At 36.4% G+C, this 17884-nt stretch overlaps 2 protein-coding genes across 4 annotated transcripts in view; one reads left to right on the top strand and one right to left on the bottom strand.

The window, feature by feature from the left end:
- CCDC146 (coiled-coil domain containing 146) overlaps window positions 1-17884 on the top strand; it is a 77439-nt gene that overhangs the window by 11202 nt on the left and 48353 nt on the right. The gene's annotated exons all lie outside the window — the stretch shown is intronic.
- Window positions 5008-11650, bottom strand: FGL2 (fibrinogen like 2). Its single transcript, XM_035322579.1, has 2 exons — window positions 10923-11650; window positions 5008-8032 (listed from the first exon to the last, which is right to left on the bottom strand). Exons 1-2 carry the CDS (start codon window positions 11542-11544, stop codon window positions 7326-7328), a joined length of 1329 nt encoding a protein of 442 aa, XP_035178470.1. The 5' UTR covers window positions 11545-11650; the 3' UTR covers window positions 5008-7325.

Genomic DNA, 17884 nt, shown 5'->3' with positions numbered 1-17884 from the left:
TCCATTTTTCTCTTTTTTTTTACTCATCTGCACTACTATATGAAGGTTAGCTACAGCTTCCAGATATAAACATTAATAACCAATATTTCATATATTTCTTCAATGGCATTCTGATATTTGACAATGCCACTCAAAATATAGCCTATTTTATTTTATTTGCTAAGAAGCTGGGTTTTAATTCTCTACTAACTTAGGTTAGAAGGTAGATGTAAACAATTTTCATTTTTTTAAACAAAAATGTTAATATAACTTCAAACGTAAAATTTCCTAAAAAAAAAAAGAAAAAAAAAAAAAAGAAAAAAAAAAGCTAGCTTGGTAGACCAATATAGATTTATTTATTTATTTATTTATCGTAACCGTAGCGGTGTCTAATTTGCTTCAGTACACTCCAAACGTGTATGGGCTCTAACAAAGATGTAAAAATCAACACAGCTGTTGAATGCAAACATTTTCAAACTTAAGCTGATCCTGGCACGCTCCACATTACATGCTTCAAAGTCTCCTGGCACGACAAGAAAAGCTATATTAATATGCTGGCACAGACGGGAAAGACAGATGTTGCCTCCACCCACAGGAATCTAATTGCTAATTAAATAAACATTTTTTACTTTGTTGATATGGTCATTTGGAAAGTGAGCTAGGGATGATAATGTGGCTGTAACCTAAAGTCTGTGTTTTATTGTAACAGCTTTCAGCAAGTGAGCAGTATTTTGCATAATGAATGCTAAAATCTGATTAGTGTTTGTGATGGGAAACTTGATTGTTCTAATTGGTGGTAATTCCTGTTAGAAGCAGTAAAGGAGTGGGATGAATTTGCAGATGTCTTTAATCAGCAGGAGGAAGAGCAGACCCAGTGTTGCTCCCCCCTGGTAGATGTGAGAGTGGTTCGGGAGCGTCTGACTGGGCTCAACGCACACAAATCCATGGGTCCCGATGGAATGCATCCGCGTGTGCTAAGGGAGCTGGCACATGTGATCACTGAACCGCTCTCTATCATCTTTGAAAGGTCCTGGAGAACGGGTGAGGTGCCTGAAGACTGGAGGATAGCCAATGTCACTCTGGTCTTCAAGAAGGGCAGGAAGGAGGATCTGGGAAACTACAGGCCAGTCAGTCTCACCTCTGTCACCTGGAAAGGTGTTGGAGCAGCTTGTTCTGGATGCCATCTCCAAGCAATTGGAAGAGAAGAATGTTATGAGGAGTAGTCAGCATGGACTCACCAAGGGGAAGTCGTGCTCGACCAACCTCGTTGCCTTCTATGATGGCATCACCAGCTGGGTAGATGGGAGAGCGGTGGATGTCATCTACCTTGACTTTAGCAAGGCTTTCGATACTGTCTCCCATGACATCCTACTAGCAAAGTTGAGAAAGTGTGGGATAGATGAGTGTACAGTGAGGTGGGTTGAGAACTGGCTGACTGGCCGAGCTCAGAGGGTGGTGATCGGCGGTGCAGTGTCTGGCTGGAGGCCTGTGACTAGCAGTGTTCCCCAGGGGTTGGTGCTGGGTCCGGTCTTGTTCAACATCTTCATCGACGACCTTGATGAGGGAATAGTGTCTGCCCTCAGCAAGTACGCTGACAACACAAAGCTGGGAGGAGTGGCTGACACGTCAGAAGGCTGTGCTGCCATTCAGCGAGACCTGGACCGGCTGGAGAGATGGGCAGGAAGAAACCAAATGCGGTTTAATAAGAGCAAGTGTAGAGTCCTGCACCTGGGAAGGAACAACTGGATGTTTCAGTACAGGTTGGGGGACGACCTGCTGGAGAGGAGCTCTGAGGAGAAGGACCTGGGGGTCCTGGTGGACGACAGGTTGACCATGAGCCAGCAGTGTGCCCTGGTGGCCAAGAGGGCTAATGGGATCCTGGCGTGCATTACAAGGAGCGTGGCCAACAGGTCAAGGGAGGTGATCCTCCCCCTCTACTTTGCCCTGGTCAGGCCTCACCTGAAGTACTGTGTCCAGTTTTGGGCTCCCCAGTACAAAAAAGACAGGGATCTCCTGGAAAAAGTGCAGCAGAGGGCCACAAAGATGATATGGGGCCTGGAGCATCCTCCCTTATGAGGAAAGGCTGAGAGACCTGGGTCTGTTCAGCCTTGAGAAAAGAAGACTGAGAGGGCATCTTATCCATGCCTATAAATATCTGAGGGGTGGGAGACAGAAGGATGTAGCTAACCTTTTCTCAGTGGTTTGTGGGGACAGGACAAGGGGCAATGGCCACAAAATGGATGACAGGAAGTTCCGCACCAACATGTGAAAGAACTTCATGGATCACTGGAACAGTGACGGAGCACTGGAACAGGCTGCCTAGGGAGGTTGTGGAGTCTCCTTCTCTGGAGATATTCCAGGCCCGTCTGGATGCCTACCTGGGCAGCCTGCTCTGAGGAACCTGCTTTGCAAGTGGGGGTTGGACCCGATGATCTTTCGAGGTCCCTTCCAACCCCTACAGTTCTGTAATATGCTCTTTCTATTGAGAGGTTCTTTTCCCAAGGCAAAATCGAGCATAAACCAAGCCAGGAGTCTGTTGGATATATTGAGGTTATCATAAAGCAGGTAGCATTTCTTTTCATTTCTAAAAAATATGTTTGAAAGCAAACACTATTTACAATGTGTTGTTTCTTCTATGCTGTCAGGTACAAATCTTGTGCCACGTAGAGGAAACACAGCCCCTGAAGGCTGGGAGAAGGAATAACCTGTAATTGCAGTGTCTTCTTGTGCTTCAGCCTTGCCTCAGACATTTCTGAGACACATGAGACTTAAAAAGACAAGCATATTATTGTCTTATGTTCCAAATCTATCTCCTTCTTTCCCCTTTTTCTCACCCAAAATACCTATTTGAGACCTGACATTGCGAACCAGGGCAACCTTGCACATATATCCAGCCTTTGCTTATGGCAGTTCTGCCAGCACAATGGTGTGGTGAGGAAGCCAGAGCAATGCTCACTGAACAGTAAGCATTTTTTTATTCAAAAAACCTGTGTTCACATACTCCTTATTGAACACAACCTTAAAGATCAGTGCTAAGAAGAATCTGTTATCTTTTGGTTTAGCATATGGAGACTAAGCTACAGAGGTAAGCAAAGGGACTTTTTTTCTCTGTCCACACAGAGAGATGAGAATTTCTGTTTCTCAGGGTGGATTATACTTCTCCATACAAGTCATCAACTCTGTGTAATTGCTTAGAAAACAGCAGTTAAAACACACTTTTTCCCCTGTGTAATTCTGAATGTTGGCATACTGTTTGGGTAGAACTGTACCATTATTTACACCTACATTTTGTCTTGATTGTGTAAACATAATAATAATAGGTAATAGGCGGTATTTTTATCCAATTATTATTTTCCAAATGGATTCTTCTTTTACTGAGATCAGAATAAAAGGTGAACAAGAAATTAAAAAATAATATTAATTCATAACCTATTCTCCTGACTTGTGTGAGTGTTAGATTTGACACATCATCTTAAAGCATTATTTTCTGTTTCTGCTTAATGTTGAGGCTGATGGCCAAGTTCACTTCTGGCAGACATATTATAACTCCATAAAAGTTTAATGAAAGCTGTGAATGTAACCTATTAGTTCAGTAGGCGGAATGCTTGCATTTATCAGGACTGTGGATGGTGTTGGTCAGCTGTTTTTCTTTGACAGTTATGTCAATGTATTCAGGCCCATGTATAACAAATATTTTTTTATTTTGCCTCCTGGAAAAAAGAGGAGAGAACACATTGATGAAAATATTTTGAATCTCTTAATCTCTTTTTTTTTGGTAGGCCAGTATTTCTGCATTTAGTTCTTATCTCCTTTCTTTTTGAACACTTAAACGCCCTTGCTGTTTTGATTTTTCTATGAATTATGTGTCATAGAAGTTAAATAAATTTGGTGCTTTTATTTTATTTTATTTTATTTTTTCTTGATTTTGGTTTAGGTCATGAACATAATGTTTTGGGTGTGGGTTTGAGAACCATCAAATTTCTTTTAAAAATAATCAGAAAAGGGAAATTTATTTTCTACCACAGTTTCAAACTAGCTGCTGTCCATAACTCTTAAATAGGTATCTGAGCTGACTGCATTGTTGTCTTCCCCCCATCGCCCCAGTAAAAACAAACAAAGAAACAAAAAACACCATTAAGGAGACATATTTGCATACAAAGGACAGAAAAAAATATTAAAAAATCAGAAAATGCCTTCAAATCTTACTTTCAGTTCTTCTCTGTTTTTGTTTTGTGTTTTGTTATTTTTCTGATTTTTTTTTTGTTTGTTTGTTTAAACAATGCATGGAAAGCCAAGACATTACAGTCTGCTTGGCTGATCACATTGAGCAGATGGATTTGTGTTTTACTTTTTGGAAGCAATCCATAGGAATTTTGCTAGCAAACCCACTGTTAGTAATCTTTTTTACTAAAATTCACAGTTTAAATACAAGATCAAAACCACAAGTACTGCCATATGATCATCTTTGTTACATAGATGTTTTCAGTACACTAGGAAACATGTTTTGAATTAGTAAGCTTCAAGCAGAGTGCATTGGTTTGTATATAAAGTTGTATGCTTTCATTTGGGTTGTTATTTCTATTCACATATTGATGAAACCTGCATGTTATCTGAGAGGTTTTGTGTAATGTAAAAAACATGTGAGTTGTTTCTCCTCTTTGATCCTAAAGATACAGGTTATGTAAACTCTTGATTGGGCAATTATTTTTTTCTCTTCCAAAATATTAATACTCTCAAAAAGATGCCTGAGATTTCAGTCTTTTTATGACTCTTCAGCTGTCAAATAATACAATAGATCTACTAAGAACTATTGTTACCAGCAATTCCATAACTCTCACATTACATAGATCTATTTGTTGGTCATTTAAGTTTTATATGTTTTATATTACATATATATGTATATATACACTATACCCATGTTTTCTTACTGCTTCATTTTTTACAGAAAATCAAGAAGCAATTTATGAGAATTTAATTCTTAGTCTTCATAGAACTTTCTTTCATAAAAATCTATGACAGCAGGACAGCTTTAACAATGTGACAATTTTATTTACAATAAGTAAAAACAAAATAACGCTTACAGAAAATACATGGAGTTACACTTTGTAAAACTAGTACACACTGATGGAGATTCAGCTACAACAGTTCCAGGCAGGTAGTATGCAGATTTATGTAACAACATTACAATGGCTTTACATTTTTTTTTTCTTTTTTTTTTTTTCTTCTTTTTTTTTTTTTTCCTTAAGAGGTTGGTCAAGGGTTTTGTAGGTGATATTAGTCACATTTGCTTATTGTTAAAATTTCTTTTATACAAAGTTTTCTTTAAGTAAAATAAAAATAAAAAATGAATAGGTTCCCTTCCAAGAAAATAGCAGGAAAAAGACATTTTCAAGTAGAAGCTTATAGATACTGTAAGTCATACATATCTAGTTACTATATAATGAATGGGAGCAAATTGTGCATTTCATGCAAAATGATTAAATATAATCATATGCAATTAGATATTTGCTCTTCTAACCAGTACTTCATAAATTGTTTTGTTGTTGTTGTTTAGACTATCCATTTTATCCTAAAATAAATATTCTATGACTTCACAATGTTTTCAAGCAGATTATACATCTTACAATTAAATCTTCCATTAATCTTTAAAATTGAAATGTATAAAACCAAATTACACTTCCTTCAAAGTATTTACTCCCTTAAAATATATATATTAATATTCTATAATCTAGAAATTTGTTTCTCATTTCCATCACTTGTAACCATGACAGTTTTAGTTATCGTCTTAAAAACAGTAAAGGTCTTACTTATAAAGTATTCGGTCAGCTGTGTTCTTATAGTTTTGTTGGCACAGCTCTGCTTATCATTGCCAAGAAATGTCTCTTTTAACCAAAAAGACTATGCCAACAAAGACCATACTTCTACTGTTAAAGACATAGAGTCTTTTAATTGCTTGTCTGCATCTCAAAATTGATATTGGCTACATAGCATTAGCTAAATACCTCTTGCTAAGAAAATTTGCGTCTCCTCTCAGAATGTTAATCACTGTGATTATAGAGACATGTCTTTTCTAGTGTAGGCAATAGGTACATGTAGGCAAATTTGTGCTCACTATTTACATGTGCTCACTATAATGTGTCTTTAAATTGCACTTCTTGAAGTATATAAAAAGTTGATTACATTTCTTTTATTATTATTTTAGAAGAAAATATTCCTTCACTTATTATCTTTTCTGTTTTTAATGGCCAATAGATTACTCAAGTTTCTTTGATTACAAAAGGGGTGCTCAGAAAATGGGGAAAACACAGTCTTCTTGTGTTACAAATTATTTATCATCTTGCATAAAATTTTAGGTCTAATGGTACATAGAGTGAGAACTATGTAAATAGGAGTTTGAGTCTCTACAGGAGCCATCTTATAATGTTTTGCTTACCTAAAAGATTTATTTATTTTTCCTAAAAGTCTTTTTTTTTTTTTTTTTTTTGTATGCACTTAGAGGCATTAATACAAAGGCTTGTATTCTTCTTGATATGTCTTCTTCCTACCTGTCCACCTACCTACGTAAATCTGTGATAAGCTATGTAACAGTTCCTTTCTCCCACAAATGATGAAAAGGACATTGAGCTTGAACAGAGGAATTGAAACGAGCAAGAAGGTCATCTTTCATTATGTGCTCTGTGCATTATTTCCACGTACTTTTACCCAATTCTTTCACCAACTTGTTTAAATAATCTTTGATAAATGAAATAAGATTTGAGGAATCATCTTCATTTTCTAAGTTTTATTCAAGGCTTTTTTTTTTTTCTGAGTCTTTGAGCAAACCACGTGGCCCTCTGTTCCCTAATATTTTAAAAATAGTATTATATTGCACTTTTCCTAATTTATATTGACATTCCCATGGTGTATCTTTGAAATTGTGAAGGATAGATGATACAAAAAGTTGGACGGTATCAGAGGTACAAAGGTACATTCTAAGTGTTTAATAAATTTCTATTTTCAGATATTCCTTTGAGTTATATTCAGGTAAAAATGCGGATGTTCATTCAGACACAACTTGTAGAAGACTATTTAAAAATCCCTTGTATCACATACAGTAAAAGCACCAAAAGCAATGTTTAGAACATTTATATAACAATACCAAGACTTAACCTATGCTAAGTTTTAGCAACAACTGTTCAGAATCATTCATGCTGTCTTTGATAATTACATGGGCAACACCATGGAAATATGTTGTCTAGAACTATGTTACAACAAACATAACTGAATATATGAATTCTGAGTATAACACTGAGTAAGTATCATCTTGAGTGCAATCCAAAGTAAACTAATTAAGAGAAGGTATAGAATTAAGGCACAAAGCTTTTGGGTCTGATCATGATTTTTACTGATTTAAAGGCTTGCCGATATCCACTGGGAGTGTCATCCGAAACACCATGCCACGTACCCCAGAAAATTCCATTGCGAACACCTTTGTACTTCTTGTGATAATACTTGCCATTGAGGTTGGCAGACAAGCATGCATCGAACCACCAGCCAGAGCTGTAGTATGCCCCACAGTTTCCTGAGGCATACCTGTCATTGTCCTTGTCAGGAGTTGTGAAGAACTTCTGATCGTGGTTGTAATGCCTGCTGTAGTGAAGGGCATCTCCTGCTGTGCCACTATAGCCGTGAACGCTTAGACGGTACTTCAGGTACTCATTGGCCACATAGAAATATTCATATTTAGCGTACTCTCTGATACCATTGAAATCTTCAAGTTCAATTCTCAGTTGCATGTCCTGGCTCTTTGTCAGGAGGTGAATTTTGTCATTCCCCAGCCAAAACTCCCTGCTGAGGTTTCCAAAGCCATTTTTGTAGTCATTCCACGTTCTGTTAAAGTTGGTGCTACCATCCTGACGCCGCTGCAGCACCGTCCAGCCGCCTCCTTGTGTTTCCATGTCACAATAAACTTGGAAGCTGTTATTTCTGGGGTCAGGGGTAATGTAGTAGATCCCATTAATCCGTTTGCCTGCTGTATAAAGATCTGCACAGTCTCTCTGCATTATTTGCATAACTGGTGGAAAAACAGAGTGTAAAACGAAACATCAATATTTTTTAAAAGCAAAATTTTTATCCAGACTGATGTAGCCCTACAGAGCATATTAAAGTCAGTGCAGTCTCTACTGTGCTGTTATCTGTGCTTTGAACAGGCTCTTTTTCTTACCGAGTGCATTATTTCTGCAGTTTTTGTTTAAAAAAGTCAGATATTAATTAAAGCTGTGCATTATATTGCCATTATTTTGGACTTGTATTTGCCTTTAGTACATGTAATGAGTCAAGCCCAAGAAAGCTGTCTGAGCTTTCTATATAAGCATGTGTTCAGCCTTTTGGATTGGAGACACTCTAGAGAGGAAATAGCGTTATGGCAATTTCAATACTAGGGGCAACCTTTTATTTTTTATTTTTTTTTCTCTTTTCTCTCCATTGCATACCACCTACGATCTTTGCATCAGATGGATGTCCAGAAACCATTTAAATTACTTTTTTATATCAGAACTGTCTAGTAGAGGGGCACTTCTGCTTTCCTTTTTTTCCTTTTATTCATCCTTTCCTTAACACCTATATTTTTTATCTATTTATTTATTTTTATTTCAATATATACCATCATGCTGTGTATATAATTCAAACCTTCGTTTGGCAGTATGTCAGAGAAAAAGCCTTGTTTGTAGGTGAATGACTTTAAGCTGGCCGATGTTCAATAGCCACCATTTGACACAGAACATTACATCATTAGGAATTTCTCATGTTTTAATTTTCCAGTGTTTTAGGAAGCATTAGGAAAGCATGGTAGAACTGTCTCATCTATTGTAGTAATGATTCCTAGAAAGATGCAGCTAGAAAAGTGACGAGCTTTCCTGTGTATGTGGCATTGCTGGCTTTAAAGTAAGGAAAAAGGTTTAGCATCTACCATTAAAGCAGTTTTTCCCCCTCATCAGTGCACTATTTTACTCAAAAGAAAAATATCCCCAGGTGTTTCCTGTAGAGTCAAAATCCATTTTTGATCATTAACGTAGCAATGACATTGTGTTCAACAGCATTCAGAATGCATTGTTATATAAGTCCGTTTTCCTAAATAAATGATAGAGAGCTCTCAGAAGTTGTGAGCTGAGTCAAAAACATTTTGACAATGTTCCTTTCTGTTGTAGATTTGAATTGATAAGCATGCTCATTTGCAGACTTCAATTGCATACTTTTTCCAGAAAAAGTTAAACAACTGAACTACTTCTTGAAAGGGAGAAGCGTTCCCAGGCTACAGCAGGGGTTAAGACTCAGGATTGCTGGTACAGAAAATTGGCCATCTATGGAAGCATAAAGTATAGGAATCAGAGGCTTAAAAACAAAATCTAAGTCTTCAGTCAAATACATGAGAATCTATTGTACTTTGTGTAAGATTGTTTGTGGACTAAGTTTCAGAGCAGATATTGACAGAGAATATTCATTTCAGCTAAAATGCTTTTTATAATCCAATTCAACTTCTATTTGACTAAAGTTTTGCTATTACTTTCAGTAGAAGCAGGAATGGCTCCTGTTATATGGAAGAAAATGTAGCTGTTATCCTTGCTAGTTGTCATGGTATGTATATTGTTGCTACAAACACTATTAGACATCAGTTGCTCTAAAACATACGGAACATCTACTTTATCATATATTATGAACAGTACCCCACATTTCAGTAAAAATGTGAGACATATCTAAAATGAATTTAGTTCATCCTGAAGTACTGTGCATGAATTTGCTTCATTGCCCATTATCAGTGTAGCAGACACCATTACTTCTTTCTGTGAATGTTTTATATCTGAATTATTGATTTACACTGACTTATATCTGATCGAAGCTGATTGTTGATACAGAATAATCACTACCTTTATTATTATTCATTTGCTCTTTTCACACTTTGAAGAATTTCACCTGTACATGCATTGTACATCTGCAGAGCCTTCAGTTTTCAGTATGGGTAGACAGAAAAATAGTTTCATTTTAAATTTGAATGCTAAGCAACAAAGGCTTAAAAAATGTAATGCCTTCTGATCTGCCTCTGCTTTGTCTATAGAGAGCTTTACCTTCATATGTATGATATCTAAGTGTTAAAATACACTTACAATCCTGTGAATTGTTCTTGTTTGCAGAGATTCTTACATGTGGTATAAAAACTTTATGAATTAAAAAAAATATTTTAGTCTTCCTAAAAAAAAAAAAAAAAGAAGAAAAAGCTTGTCAGTGAAAAGACCTGTTTTCTATTTTATGTTGTATGTATATTGGGTTTGTACTAACTGTTTAGCATTAAAATGATGGTGCATATATTACCCACTTGAGAAGTACTGTTAATAGGCTTTTTTAGCCAAGCCTTTCAGATATTAACTGTAATGGAAAAAAATACTGTGTTATCCATTCCTTAAAATCTAAACTTTTTGTTTGATTAACTTGATATTTAATAAAGACTTGCAGACCATTTCCGAATAGTTGCAATTTCACATTGAATAAAAATGTTCAGTTTTATAAGGCATACCTAAAGAGTAAATTTGCCCCTTGTCATCCAAGGAGAAAATATATCTAATTCACTGATGTTTGACATCCTTAATCAAGGGTGTAAAATAATATCTTTGTTTTTCATGTTTACTTATTAAAATGCAAAAAAAAAAAAAAAATCAGTCCTCTAACAGTCTGTGTTTTAAGTGGCACAATAAGGTTCAGTTCTAGGAGGAACTGAACACCTGCAGCTCTCAGTAACCCTCTAGTGGCAGCTGAAATCTTGTACAGAAGTATAAACAGTAAAAGGGCAAATGCTTAGCTTGTGAAATTAAAAGCACAGCTATTTGCTTAAAATACATTTAAATTCTTTCACCTAATATTTGTAACATTCACAGAAATCTTATGCAGGCATTAAGAATTAACAGATTACATACCAGGTCTTGGTTGCATTGCTTGGCACTTAGAAGAACATTTGTTATCAAGACTGTTCACAACAAACGTCAAATTAGCAACTTTGCTGTCAACATAGTGTTCCACATTGTTCATATTCAGGAGACTCATCTTCTCTATACGACCCTGCAGGGTCTGAATCTGGTTCTTTGCATTTTTTAAGCTGGTTGCCATTCTGTTCACTTTGCTTTGCAGTTCCTTTACTCTGTTGTCTTGGATTTCACTGTTTTCTGCTGGAGTTTCTGCATTAGGTGGCAGGAACTCATTACTCCTGTCTCTTTCTTGGTTGTCATCTGCCTGCAGCTTGCAATCTTGGCAACATTTCTTCAGCTTGTTTACTGCTTCTTTAAGGGTCTGTACTTCTTTGAGAGTCTTCTCAATCAGTCTGAATTGTTTGGGTAGCTGGATAGTCATTGGAGGCAGATTTATCTGATATGGACAATCCTCTCCTTCATCACAATCCCCGTTAGTTTTGAGCTTTATAGGACAAGTAGCAGTATTTATTCCTTCTTTAGCATCCTTTTCATCTTCTAAACCAACTGCAAAGACATTTGTTAAAGCCAGGAGAGCTGTCTTAAGCAAGACTAAGTAAACAAGCAGCTTCATCTTCACAGAGAAACTAGCACTACGAGGAAGTATGCAAAAGTGGAACAACTTTATAAGGGCAGCTTGAAGCCTGTGAGTTATCAGACTGCCTGCACTGTTCTCAGAAATGGGTGGGAGTGCTTGCATCACAAGTGATATTAATAGCAGAGCAAAGTAGGTAGTGCTTGGCAGAAGTAGCATGTTTCAGTGATTATTCCTGACTCAGAACTTGTGTATGTAGGCAAAATGATGAAATGCATGTGTGCCGATCATTTATGCAGTTTAATTTAGTTTCTTCTTGTACATGGACTTTCTTTTGGGGAAAATTACTTAACTGTGTTATAATTGTTTTCTAACATCTGTTTCTTAACATCTGAGTTTCTAAAATTGTTTTTGAAAACCAGACTCTAGTTTTACCTCAGCAGATGGAGAAGGTGAAAATCAACCCCTTTCCCAGTTTGAGGTTTATCAGAACAATAGCTTCACTCACATTGAGTCCCCTTCTTTCTAAACTTTTTTTTTTAATAAAATTGAATAAAGGTATACATGAAAATTATTTTAATCCCACAGCATATTGAAATTCATATAGTTTTGCTTCCATGTTTCAGGACAGAGACATGAAGAGGATGAACAGCTCTTTCTTCTCCCTATTCTGCCTACCACTGTTTAGAACAGTTATCAGGAATATTCATGAATTCTATTGGACAACAAAGTTAAAATTAATTGTTATCTGATTCTTTGAACTGGTTATTGAACATTTTGAAGTGAAAGCAAGGGAAGTTAAGACCCCCCCTCCTCAATGCTTGGGATCCTAACTCTTGGATTAGTTGTCCAGAAAACCCAGTGCAAGATCTGGTTCCCTGAAACATGCCCCGAATTCTAGATCTAAAGCCCAGCTGGGAGCTAGGAAAGTGCTCTGATGGGCCCAGCGTTCTTTTTTGTACTCCTGATTTTCAGCTCCTACTTTCCTTCTTTTTTATTGTGCCTTTTATCAGCTGCAAGAGTTAATCATGTACTGTGCATGACTGATCAAACCACCCAGAATACCTTAGCTGTAGGTGACAGCTTTCAGCTACTTCCTCATTTCTGTTCTACAGCCACCTTTACCATTCTCACTTGGTGCCTACATGGTTTTAATGATTTAGGTCTTTTTCCTTCTGCCACAAAGTAGAGCTGAATGGACATGTTTTTGTGCATTCATAGCTCGGTCAAAGGTCAAATAAGTTGCATGAGTAAAGGATATTTACACCAGTTCTTTAATTAGTCCAATCTGAATGATATATTTCCCTAAACTCTATTTGAAGTTACGCATACTACAGATTAAACATTAAACAGACATTAGTCACACATACTCTAGAATTCATGATCTCTGGAACATTACTAGTTTTTATAGAGAACACAGGCAAATACTGATAATGCAGGAGGGAGGCTTGGCAAAAAGAAAGAAAGAAAGAAAGAAAGAAACAACAAAAAAAAACAGAAACTACTCGTCTAACCTGCTACACGAATTCCTTCAAATGCTCCCATAGTACTATTGTTTGGGCACTTTCTTGGGAGATGGGTTTTGAATCTCTCTTTCTCCAGCTACCCAGCAGTGAGGTGAAAGATCAGCCCTGGACTGCAATGCAGGTGTAAAGCACTGACATCACTTTGATTTTGCTAAAAATGCATCAAATGGAAATGATACTGAAATGTTTCTAGCAGTTGATGAAATGCACATTTTTAATTTGTGAATAAAATGTTTAAATTTTAATCTGCTTGATAGCAACCTATGTTTTTGTATCAGGTATTTACAGAGCCTTGTTCCCCTGTATGGCTGCTATTGCCAAACTGAGGAAAGCTATACCAGCCTTTTTTGAGGAGCTTTAAAAATACAATAGAGTTCCTAAATCCTTGTTATTTGTGAAACCATATTCCCCCCACACATTGTTGTTCATTCAGTTTAAAAAGAGCTCTGCTATCTGCTGTGTGACCTAGGATTGGACAAACTTTTGTATCCATAAAATTAATGATTATTATATTTTTCAGACCACATTTTATGAGTTGCCTTGAAATGTTTAAATGCATAGAAAGTATTATTATATAACTATTGTGCTGAATTGGAAGTATCATCAGGACTGAGTGATTTCAGGAAGGACAGAAATTCCTAGCTATGTAGAATGCCAAAGAAAAGAAAGTTCCGATAGTAACATGGGGTGTCTAAGCCTTTCAAACATCTTTGTCTTCAGACATTCATTCCTTGCTCCCTTATATCCCTTTGTTTTGGTATCTTTACTTCCTCCTTTAGGTAAGATTTTTGTAGTCTTGAGATGCTCTGCTATTGTCCTCATTTTGTTATTAACCTGATGTTCTGCTGCTATGCCATCAGCAGGCTGTTGGGAGCCTGAAGGACCCATTTCTTCATCAAGTATCCCTACGCTTCTCCCATATGGAGAAGTCTTTTAATTGAGGACCAGTCTTTCTTCCCATTCTGTCAGGGAATGTCCATTCTCAACAATTTGGCTCACTTCTGTTCTTTCTTCAAAATAGTATGCCACAGCCTTTTTTTTGTGCTCCATGCCTCTGATCTTCCTCAGGATAAATGAAGCAACTTTCAAAACTGAGATTTTCACAAGTCCTTGACCTTAGAAGGGCCACTCAGCAATCTTAGACAGTAATATGCTGATGTAACTTAACTAATGGCAAAAGTAAAAAATAGCAGAAATAAGGACCAGATCAAAACCGAGAACTGCAGAGTTTATTTATAAACAACATATTTCTTTCCAGATGGGGATTTCCTAGAACCCTAGAGAGCTCTGTGTAATACTTACATCTTCAAGTAGTTAAATAATCACAAAACCCAAAAAAACAACCTTTAACACTTTTTTTTTCCCAATTGTGAAAGGGTCTAACTGAATAACATCTGATGACCACAAGTGAGAAGCTTCTGTCAAGGTTTTTTCATTGGTTAAAGGTCTCCTTCTTGTAGCTTTTACTCTCCTTTAGTCTTCTCTTTAAGAATTTGTTTTTCCTTCTGTGGAAAAAGAGACTTTTTCTGACTGACAAGAGATCTTCATCTTACAGACATATTTTCCTAAAGACAAAGAAAACAACCAAGAGCTTATGATATTCTCAAATTCTATTGAAGATTTTAATTTTGTTCCCAGAGCTATCCAGTGGCTGCAAGGTTAAAGAAGTAATATATTTTGGTTTAACAAACTTGTCTTAGGACTGTTTATTCAACGTTTATCAAACACAGAACAAACCATTTCCCATGATTTTTTAGAGCAAGGTTTTTTCTGGCATATCATGGAACGTAGGTCAAATAGAAAACAAGAAAGTTAAGACTGCAGGCAGATGTTCATTTAACTGGTGACTAAGACAACTTAAAACACTACAGCTTGCCATCTGACTCTGGCATTATGCTGCATCTCCTGCAGCAGAGTTGCTACAAAATATTGGGGTTTATTTAAGCAATTTGAATAGTAGATATGAACAAACCTGAAGCACGTGTGAGCTCATTCACATAAATCACTTTGGTGACAGAGGTGAGATGAGTTAAGATTCAACTTCTGCAGTAATATTTTGATAGGGTTTTTAGACCTCAGTGGTTCTGTGGACACAGGATATTGGGAAAGAGGATGAAAAGTAGATAGATTCATCTTCAGTTTTTCCCACAATGTGGGATATATGCCAGAACTCTCTACTAGAAACATATTCTGATTTAAGATTCTTTTTGATTAATTGCTTTCTTTATTAATACAGTAGTCATTCTTTATGAAAGCAGTCTTTATGTAGCCTGCTAGATCCTATTACTGCCTATTCAACTCCCTCATGTGTCTAGGAGAACAAATCAGAGTACAAAAAGGCAGGCAGTCCTATTCCATTTGATATTACTCTTTATTGAACATTATTAATATTATCTATTATTACTTATATTATATATCTTGATATTATTCAGATACAGATTAGAGATCTAGTAGCAACATATATTCCCTTACCTAATTAAATTGGTCTTCGCTATATGTATAAATTCTGATAACAGGCAAAAAGATGACACTGACAGAGAGTATAAGCAGTAGAAATCATATTTTATAAGCAAATGTAAATATAATATATCTTACCAAATAATGTGGCCAGAGAATAGCACTCATTCTGTCAAGGCAAGGAGCAAATTTTTAAGAAAGAAAGAGAGCCATGAAACTAAGCTCCTATATCTTTACTTTTCCACAACATCTGCAGAACTGCCTCACGAAAATCTAGAATTTACTGCTGAATATTTTCATTTATCTATAGCCGTGGAAGACCTCATAGTTAGTCGAGTCTGTGGGGAAAATAAACTAGAATGCACACTAAATGTGATGACAACAAAGACAAAGGCCTCTCCCTGCTGTCTTCTCAGGAAAATTCCCTTTTGATTCCTGCAAAACCCTGCTCCAAAAAAAACAGCTGGTGTGAGACTGTACTGGATGCTCTGTATGCTCCTTTCAAGACTTATGGACAAGTAGACAAGAAAGCTGTCTCCTTCCCTGAAATGCCTACCTTACTTGTCTTGTATCCCCCCTGTTACTGAGCCATGCGAGACACAACTGACTACTGGAGGCAATGTTTTCTGACCCATTGTATCATCTCTATGGTGGCTGATTTTGATATTTTCCATGCAGGGACTTCTTTCCCCCATGAAATGGGGTACAAATTCCTGTTATGAATTATGCCTGGGGAATGAATTCATGATATCATTTTTCCTAGTTACAATTTTTTAGCTTTAGAAGGCTTTTCAGCAGTTTATTTTTCATTAAAGGATGTCTGGCTGATCCATCCGTGATTAAAATAACAAAACTGCAGAAATCCCAAATAGGGCAATATAGTGCTTTATCTGCTGTAACTGGGTAGGTTAAAGTGTTCCATGTATGCCTTTGCTTTACCCCCACACTCACTGTTGTCTGGTTTATGTAGCATCATCTTCATATAGGTTTTCTATGTGAAATACTTTGCAGTAGACTGAGACTTTCAGTGGTCTGTTGGTATAAAAGACTCCACGTCAAAACAAAGTGAATAGTTATTAATCATTTTTCAGGCTCATCTTTTTAGTGCTTGACTTTCATCTACTGAGTTACTGTCTTTTTAAATTTGGAACCAATGCAACCAAGTCACTTTCCTTTAGATGACAAAGTTAAAGGAAACATAAATTTTATGCTTTTTACTTTGTGAAAAAAAAATGATATGCTATACTTAAAACTATCTTCTTATTCATGACACTTAAAGTGTTCCTGGAATAGTAAAGAGGGCCAAATTTGTGAATCACTTCATGACATACAAAAAATCTCTTTGCATTATTTCAGCTTCCAAATAAAAATACTTGCATTATTTCTGCTTCCAAACAAAAATAGCTTAGGAACTTTTTGTTGTTGTTCCTGTAAAAATAGCGCTTGTAACGGAAATGAGATTTACACATAAATGTGATTTTATACAAATGTACATGTTACCTTGTTAAAAGCTCATCATAAACATTAGGAGATAATAGGAAGGTAGTTTGAAGCGTTTGGGTTGGAAATGATGACCATGCAAAACATCAGGAAGTTAAAAACGGAGCTTTTCAAACTTTGAAGCAAGCCCTGCTTTGAACAGGATGTTGGACTAAATGGCATCCAGTGGTTCCTCCCAGCCTTAGTTTTCCTACGCCTCTCCTTTATTACTTGGAGTTTATTTTTTGCATGACTATATAATAAAAACTATGTAAACAAACATTCTGGAAAGTTCAAAGACTTAAATATATATATTTAATAGCTTTGCACAGAGTAGAAAATACAAACAAAATTAAATTAAAAGATTGAAATAATTGCTTTCATTCCTTAACATTTAAACTTTCCAAATTACCTGGACTGTATATGGAGGGAACCTACCTTGTATGACCAAATTGGATATTACACTGTTTCCTTTACATGGAATTCTAAAGTAGTATGATTTAAAAAGAGCTTGATCTTGACCTTATGTTACAAAAGAATGCCTGAGTGAGAAATCCTAGTTTAGTTGCAAGAAAATGGGATTAGGATTGTGGAAATTTTCACCTAATTTTCCAGTCATAAATTGGACCAAATTTAATTGCTGTAAAAAGTAAGGCCATTTGGTAAGTAAGACCCTTGTCATTCACACTACTCTTTAACAATTTCTCTAAATTGGTAAAAAAAATAAAAACCAAACAACTTGGAAAGGCTTATTGTTGTTGTTTTTTCCTTCCTTCCTTCCTTCCTTCCTTCCTTCCTTCCTTCCTTCCTTCCTTCCTTCCTTCCTTCCTTCCTTCCTTCCTTCCTTCCTTCCTTCCTTCCTTCCTTCCTTCCTTCCTTCCTTCCTTCCTCCCTTCCTCCCTTCCTTCCTCCCTCCC

The sequence above is a fragment of the Oxyura jamaicensis genome, chromosome 1 (genome assembly GCF_011077185.1).
Source record: "Oxyura jamaicensis isolate SHBP4307 breed ruddy duck chromosome 1, BPBGC_Ojam_1.0, whole genome shotgun sequence".
In the NCBI taxonomy this organism is placed as follows: domain Eukaryota; kingdom Metazoa; phylum Chordata; class Aves; order Anseriformes; family Anatidae; genus Oxyura; species Oxyura jamaicensis.
The sequence above is the reverse complement of the archived record's forward strand: the minus strand, read 5'-3'. Positions and strand labels throughout refer to the sequence as shown.

Coding starts and splice junctions, on each gene's coding strand:
- FGL2 (XM_035322579.1), bottom strand. CDS start 11,544: ATGAAGCTGCTTGTTTACTTAGTCTTGCTTAAGACAGCTCTCCTGGCT. Junction 8,033..10,922: donor AGCAATGCAACCAAGACCTG/GTATGTAATCTG, acceptor TTTTTCCACCAG/TTATGCAAATAATGCAGAGA.